This window comes from Asterias rubens, chromosome 9 (assembly GCF_902459465.1).
Source record: "Asterias rubens chromosome 9, eAstRub1.3, whole genome shotgun sequence".
NCBI classification, from domain to species: Eukaryota; Metazoa; Echinodermata; class Asteroidea; order Forcipulatida; family Asteriidae; genus Asterias; species Asterias rubens.
The window spans coordinates 142732-151535 of NC_047070.1; the positions used below are offsets into that span (position 1 = coordinate 142732).

At 36.0% G+C, this 8804-nt stretch overlaps 1 protein-coding gene across 1 annotated transcript; it reads left to right on the forward strand.

The window, feature by feature from the left end:
* Window positions 1–101: 101 nt before the first annotated feature.
* On the forward strand, window positions 102–5908 carry LOC117294985 (sialic acid synthase-like). Its single transcript, XM_033777544.1, has 7 exons — window positions 102–316; window positions 1243–1458; window positions 1888–2040; window positions 3280–3381; window positions 3608–3767; window positions 3878–3984; window positions 4171–5908. Exons 1-7 carry the CDS (start codon window positions 185–187, stop codon window positions 4360–4362), a joined length of 1062 nt encoding a protein of 353 aa, XP_033633435.1. The 5' UTR covers window positions 102–184; the 3' UTR covers window positions 4363–5908.
* Window positions 5909–8804: the final 2896 nt, after the last annotated feature.

The window sequence follows — 8804 nt, forward strand, 5'->3', positions numbered from 1 at the left end:
ACCCCGCCCCCTCCGATCGAGCAAAATAATGTCTTTGCCACTTATCTCAAATAGCGCCCTCAATTGACGTGTATTTATTAACAAGGTCGAAGGTTAATGTCATACATTCCACGTGAAATAATCATTGATCGCTACCCGACGGTGGTTCCTTCCCTTACAGAATAGTTGCAGAAATCTCGTAAAAATGCCGCTTGAATTTGAGATAGCTCCCGGTCGTATGATTGGAGGGGATCATCCATGCTTCGTTATTGCAGAGATTGGTCAAAACCATCAGGGAGACATCAAAATAGCAAAGCAAATGATTAAAATAGTCAAGGTAAAAACCAATTTGATTTTATTTTGATATTAAGACTTTCGGAGTGTGTGTCATTTGTTATGTAAATATACTAATAAGGAGTTTGTCACACCTTATTCCAATCAGGCTCCCTGTGCGGAACCCCTGTGTCACTCAGTGCGTATACGCATGGGTACAGGGTTCCAGATGGTTCCAGCATGGTTCCAGGGAGTGCGGGTAATCTTTTAATCATGTTAATAAGAGACTTCCCGGTCTCCCCACTCGGCCAGTACAGTCCTCAGCCAGTCACTCACTCGCAAAGTAAATTTAGGCTGAGTCATGCATGCATTACACAGTCACTCATCCAGTCAGCTAAACTTCTCCTATCTAGACTTGAGAGACTTTATAATATACATGTAGTACTTTTTATTAGTAGCCTTTTATAAATAACCTACTCACTAGCGAAGAGCTGGTGTCATATTTATTAGACAATGAAATTGAACTCTTTTTAATTTTCAAAGCCTGTTTTTCAATTAATTGTTGAAACTGCAATAAAGGAAAACAAAACAGTCGTAGGCCTAGTACTTAAATCTGTTAACTTGTTGAGTTAACTTTCAAACCTTTTATACCTGGCTACCATAAAGAAGAAAGCATCTTTGTTTCTGCTGTTTATTACATGTTTTAAGTTTAATACTATACTTGGATGACTAACTAATGTACCTATAAATACAGAGCTGCAAATAAAGTGAAACTTTCATATAAACTTTGCATATAGGATTGGCATCACAAGGAATAGCAATGTAAAGTATCAGTACATGGGTATTTGGAATACAGCAACAACACATAAAGCAAACAAGTAAGAAAGAGGTTTTCAAAGGGCATTTAGCCTAGGGTTCCTGACATATCAAAAGGAAAACTTCCTAAAAAGTGATATCATTTGTGGTTTGTGTCTTTTTATTTTATCGTAGGAAGCAGGAGCCGACTGTGCCAAATTTCAGAAATCAGAATTACAATACAAGTTCAATAAAGCGGCTTTAGCTCGCCCTTACAAGTCCAAGAACTCCTTTGGAAAGACTTATGGAGAACATAAACGCTTCTTGGAGTTCAGTCATGATCAGTATCAAGAGCTGAAGGATTACGCAAAGGAAGTTGGCATCTACTTTACAGCATCGGGCATGGATGAGGTTTGTTAGAATAAAACAAATATTCACATCTTGTTATATCCTTGTAAACAATATTTGTGTTTTATTAATAATAATAATAATAATAATAACAATAATAATAATAACAAAATAAAAACAAATATTAACAACATTAATATGATTTCTTTTCTCAAGGATGCAAAGTGCTCAGACAAATGACCAAGAAAAAAAAACCAATAACAATGGGATGGAATCAGAAATCAAACCAAGTGGAAAACCACTGTCGGGCCCAGCCTGCAGCATTCAGGTAGAATGTCTATGTCAAGTTCATTGCCCAAAACACTGTCCTTAATAACTAATAAACCTTTAAATTACAAAGTCTAAACAAAATGTACTGGTCATGTTTACTTGGAAATGTGCCTATTGTTTAATCAGGAAGGTAATACTGGCTTGATTTTTCTTTTGTTTCAGGCGGCGATGGAGTTTTTGCATAAATTGGACGTTCCTTTCTTCAAAGTTGGCTCAGGTGATACCAACAATCTTCCATTTCTTACAAAATCTGCCAAGAAAGGCCGACCAATGGTGGTATCTTCTGGGATGCAATCCATGGATACAATGAAGAAGGTAAAACATGGACACACACTCGGATATTAAACAAACAAACAAACAAACCTTATTAGCAGTGGAGTCTGATACAATACTAATGGTATGTAGGTTGGTCATATTGTCCCTTTTATTTGGAGGACACCCTTCAGGCAGACATTACTGACCAACATAATAGAATCCCCTGGTCATATGACACTGATGATGTAAACCTTTTACAAACCTTTTATGATTGTAAAGTAGTCAACTAATTCACATTATCTAGACCATCATCCAGACAATTGATTGCTGTGTGCTTTAATTTTATACTGTAAATTTAACCCTAGTTATCATACATTGTAACAGATGTCTATGGTTTTGAGCAACACCGGCAAAAACATCTGCTGTCAGATCAATATTCAAAGTAATTTTAACCTTTGGAACAAGAATGTTTCAGTGTGAATATTGTTTACTCTTCTTATCTCTTTGTATATTCCTACCATAAATGCATATACATGTATTATGTCTAGGCCTTAAAGTCACCTGGAAATAGAATTTTTGTTTCTTCGAACATTAGAGTATATGTTAATGATCAATAAAATACTTTTTTGAGTAATTGTTTGTAACAATTTATATGTTAAAAAATAGACAAAAGTTGTTTGGGGGATGACTCCGCCTACCCCTTTTGTGATGTCAATCGAGGCAGACTTTGCCTCGATCGAACATGGAACACACGTACGTGCAAGTACATGCAAGTCCTAGTCGTGAGTTTGTTTGTTTATTTCTTGCATTTTTCCGGCAATGTCGACCATGTGTATTGCTGCTGATGTATTGCTGCTTGAGGCAGCAAAACAACTAAAAATGGGGTCATTTTGCAAAGTGGTCCGGTCCGATGTCTTTTCCAGTGCTGTGCAGCAAACACTTCGAGCCGCTGTGCTTCAAATATCGCGTCTCGATTGACATCACGAACAGCGCCCTCTCGGGTCGGGTCTACTTTTAAATTTGTTAATAAAATGGAAACTAAATATTTAGAACCTTAGTTAACTGTTTATTCATATTCTACTCATCAAAACATATATTTTAGTGACAAAAGCTTTATCTTGACAAAATACCACTTCCAGGTGACTTTAATTTTGCCAATGCCTAACACACTTTCGAAGGAAAGTTTCAGAAAAATAGAAAACAAAATATAAAAACAAGTTGGTGTCCACTTCGAGTTAAGTATAATAAAAATAGTTTTTAAGATTCCATTAAATGATGGCAAACTTTTATTATTTCTAGGTTTACCAAACCCTGAAAGTTGAGAATGTCAATTTCTGCATGCTACAATGCACCAGTGCCTATCCATTGGAGCCAGAAGATGTGCATCTTAGAATTCTTGAGGTAAAATTAAGATTTAATTCAACATCATTTCAAATTGGTCAGTGTAGTATTGGGCTGTCAATTTTCAACATAAATATAGATTGGGTATTTAGAGTTAAGTGGTCTTCGTTGTCCAGAGGTTGAGAAGGTATAGTAACCTTGAAATATTATTGACAAAAACCCAGGGATATTTTGGGCATATTATAATATTTATTATAATGTTGTATGTTTTGTTTTTATTTTGCAGGAATACAAGAAGGAGTTTCCAGACATTCCGATTGGTTATTCAGGTCATGAGAGTGGACAAACAATCACCCTAGGTGCCGTTGCTTTGGGAGCTAAAGTAATAGAGAGGCATATAACACTAGACAAAACCTGGAAGGGCAGTGACCATGAAGCGTCTTTAGGTGGGTTCAGTTTCAAATAGAAGAAATTGGGTGTGTCTTAGAATATGGATTTTTGTTTGATCAATGTGTGTTTTACCATGTTGCTTTCATCTTAACTCTTTATTTCACAGAACCACATGAACTGAAGGAGCTTATCACAAAAATCAGGTTTCTTGAAAGAGCCTTGGGGTCAAGGGTTAAAGAGATGCGACAATGTGAGCTTGCTTGTCATAACAAGGTAAGAACCAACACAAAAAGAATCCGTAATAAACCAAAAAAATATAACAGAAACCAGCCATTGGAGAAACAGGTTTTAGAAAACTTAATTACACATCAAACTTTGCCCTGCGTTTATGTTAATAAATCAAAGTTCACATTTTGTGGGATTCCATTTGCATACTGTTGAATGTATTTTTCTGTATAGCTTGGTAAGAGTGTAGTTGCTGCAAAGGACATCCCAGAAGGGACCATTCTTTCTGAAGATATGCTGACTGTGAAAGTTGCAGAACCCAAGGGCTATGCTCCGGAAAACATCTATGACTTGATTGGTCAGAAAACATTAAAAGCTTTTGAATATGATGATTCAGTTCAGGAGGAAGATGTTACTAAAGCTTAGTGACAACAGTACAACGCCATAATCTCTCAATTAATGGAGGTATTATTCAAACAAATGAAATCTTTCAAATGTTTATTAAGAGTGAGAATGATATAAATATTGTTATACTCATCCGGTAAGGAATGATATATAAAATGCATATTTTGTTTGTAATAGTGTTTGATTCTTTAGTGTGAATGCTTAGTGCATTATCTCGAATGGACCAGGTGTATATTTATTGGGTCACTTTTCCTTAAGTGCCTTGAGATAATTTATTTGGCAACTCATTATTACAGAGACTTCAACCACAGTCATTCCTACTTTCAAAATGGCTTTCATTGTTTTAGTTTGGTGTTAATTCGTCAAGGTTTGTGTCAAATTGGTGTACTTGGCACACACATTAAATGTATTATCATTGTTTAAAACCACTTCCAAGAAGTGATTGATGTGTGCTATGAATTGGACATTATTTTCTTATTATCATTCAACTACAAAGTAAATTTCTATTAAGCATAAGTATTTCAGACACGCAAGACCAAAACGAATTTCACTGTACTAATATTCTTTTTTTGTTATACAAGTGACAATAAATCATTATTCTATTCTATTATCTTCAAATGAGTTAATCAACAATTACTTTGCTGCAATTCAAATTCACAGAAATGTGCTCTACATAATACCGAATTTACTATTTATGATTGATGAGAAAACAGAATAAGCCGTTGCAAACTTTTTACAAACCAAAAGGACCCATGGTATAAATGCAAAGAAATAGTTAATGGCCCGACATTTCAACCCTCAACCAAGGGTGGGAACGGGGAGAAAAGTAATTAATTAGTGAATAAAGTAGACTAAAAAGGGGGATATACCCCTATGTGGTAAAAGGCAACAGACGAATACATTGGTCATTTCCTTCTTGGATGTTTAGACCATGGGTTTGAATTGTCTGAAGGCGCACAGAGAGACTGTTTCCGAGAAAGACTCTGCTAGGGTCGAAATGTCAGGCCATTAACTACTTAAGACAATTATAATTGATGTTAAATATTTTAGCAGCATGTGTCACTAATAGCTTAAACATCTGTCGAAGTTGTGTTTTTTTAGTTTGCATAACAGAAACCCCACCAGATAAATAAACATGTTTTTCCAGGATTTTAGTTATGTACAAAATATATTATTTGCAATTATTAACAAAAACAAACAAAGATGAAAGCTTTCTGATTCTAATGAACAATTGTTTCGTCTGAAATATTGTCAAATCAGAGGAAATAGAAGTCAAGTTGAATGAAGCTTGTTATGAGCGGTCACACAATCTCTAACAATACAAAAACGCGGTTTTTATCTTCAATTAAAACGTGTTCAATTTGATGTTATTTTCACAGATTGATCAATGTGTTTAAGGAAAGCAAGAATATATTAATAAGTTATGCTGTCCCTTTACTTTCTCTATTCAAACATGTCAAATACAATGGTCTCACCATTAACTCAAAAGTAAAGTAACTTCTAGATAATCAAGATTGTAGATGAGAAGAGAACTTGGAGTAATCATTAAATCTATTCTGAAATTATACTTGATGTCGTAATTGCCTCATTATTTGGTAACGCCTCGTATTAGAATAGTTTAGAAACATGGGTGGGTTTGTTGGATTGTCCTTTCCGCATAAATCTGTATAATTAGAACTCTAGTAATGTGAGGCAGCGATTGAAAGACAAATCAAGTATAAGAAAGATAAAATCGCGTTGCAGCCCTCACTTTTGAAGGAGGCACTATGGATGATGTAACAATAATGTATAGGACCTCATTGCCATCTTGAAGATGCAAAGTATTGATTCATAAATCACTCATGGTTATAAATATCAGCTGCTAGTAACAAACTGCTAATTTGATCAAATCATTATACAATACAAGACTGTGATTGGAGCGTCACGCAAAGTGTCGTCAGAGACTTCTCTGCGTTAAGATCAAGTTATTAAACATATTCGAGTGGTTTTTAAAAGACTATCACTTAAAATCGCCTTTTGTTGCGCTGTAGGAACATACAAAGTGGATTGGCAGAACCTATAGTAGTCCAAAATTAAGAGAAAACTTTTCAACACACAGTCCTCGCAAACGGGGAATATATCACAAATCACTCCCTTGGGGGACATTTGATGCCCTTGTTTAAATTTAGATTCCCTTACAAATTATTTCGAAAAGACCCACTTTCTGATGACATTAATTTTGATTACTTCTTTTTTTAAGTTCGCCTAGTAACAAAGAATTGTACACCACTGTTTATATATAAAGTGAGTGTATCTAAACCTTAGGCAGTTTACGCCCTCTAGCGGTGTTATAACAGATGGCATGCTGCTATTAAAGGTGTGGATGCTCGGACGGCATTTTCTTGATGAAAATATGTGACAATTAAATGTTTTCTCTACAAGTACACACTATATTCAGCTGAAATTTCCACAGGTGACATTAATACTATTTTCATTATTGAAAATTCATAATTGGCCAATAAATCAGCATGAAGTTGACAAAAACAGTCTAAGACTTTACCTTTAATTCCTGAACTTTGAAGGTCTATATGTTTCGTACACTCAGACATGTTACAAAGGTAAAGGAACATAAAATATACCTTACATCACAACACACTTTATGCACTAACTTTGTTTTAATTCATTCATTATTATGAATCTTAAAGTATAGGCAAGCCGCCTAAAACATAGCCGCGCTTCGCCGCTCGCGGTGATAGTCTTTTTTCGTGCGTTACATTTTTGGGGCTGTGTGTGCTATCCGGTGTGCCGCGTGCGCCTTGACTAAAGGCTACCTGAAACATAACGTTCAACAATGGGAGTTGTTGTAATTTAAAGCTTGTAACTTAAAACAAAATGTTGTGGTGGGTGACTATTTTAAAAAGTCTCGAAGCTTTATTGTGTGCATGTGATCTCAATTGAGGGGCACTAGGGGAGCTAGGGTCCCCACAGCTCCACCATTTTATAGCTCCATGGCCCCACCCACGTCTACGCCACTCCAACATTAAATACTTGTTCGACAGTCTGAACTCCATGCGCATTCTTTTACATTATTCGTTTATGTGAATCTTAAAGCCATTGGACACTTTCGGTAAACAGTATTGTCCAAAGGCCCAAACTTCGTGTATCACAACTGAAAAATAACAAACCTGTGAAAATTTAAAGCTCAATCGGTCATCGGAGTCGGGAGAAAATAACGGGGAAAACCGACCCTTGTTTCCGCACGTTTCGCCGTGTCATGACATGTGTTTAAAAATACATCCGTAATTCTCGACAACGAGAATTGATAATTGTTTTAATGTTTTCTCGAAAAATAATGCATTTCATGGAGTAATATTTCAAGAGAAGTCTTTCACCATTACCTTCTGTAAACCCTGTAAGTTATTTGTAAGTTCTGTGAACTTTTTTCTGTACCGAAAGTGTATAATAGCTTTAAAGCTTATGCATGCGTTTAATTTAACTTTGAAGAACAGACACATTTGAGGCTCTCTGTATGTATGTACATGCAGTTTACAACACGTTGTCAGTCCATACATCCAAGAGAAAAAAACCAACACGCAATTATGTGCATCAAAAAGCCTAAATGAACAATTAATTAGTCGCTGCTGTTTAATTAGAATGTGTGAAAAGGAGTACGTGTGTGGATCAAGCTGTTAATCATAAAACCGCACAGGTCGACGAAGTGCGGTGGTGCATGGGGAAACTGGATCATACAGGAGCAACTATACTCATAGAACAGTTGGTATGACACACTGATCTAGAATTGCAAAGGTCGTGGGTTCGAATCCCACCCGGGTAATTATGCCTGTGATTTGTTAACTTAGTGTACATAACAGGTGTATATGAGTAAAAATATAGTTTATGAAACAATACTTATATTCCCAAAATCCAACCATTGTAGCCGAACTGAGGCCACCGTTTCTGTAACTACCACAACCTTAAAAATGAGGACACGTCTAATAACCAGACTGCCAACTAAACCATGCCACAGTGTGTATAAAGGCAACCCCCAATAACGAGGTCCACTTCTATAATTGCCACTGTCGAGTATGGTCCAAAGAGGTTATAATGGTATCAAGAGTACATGAAGTCATAGAAATATAAGTAAAACCAGCTAAAACATGGGATACTAAAACAAACAAACCGAGTCATGTTTGCATTATCTGAAAACCAAAGTGTTGTCAAATCTTCCATTATCTGCCGATCTAGCCTCGGCTATGTTCCAATTTCCAATCCAAGTAGATCCTTTATCCTTTCTGTTCTCCATTGTTCTCCATTATCTGCCGATCTAGCCTCGGCTATGTTCCAATTTCCAATCCAAGTAGATCCTTTATCCTTTCTGTTCTCCATTGTTCACTCATCAGCCTTCAATTTCTCATTATTGATTTTGTTTGTGCTGTAATTTTTGCCAGACAAGGTACTCGACCATGAAGTTGAACAGTATTGGT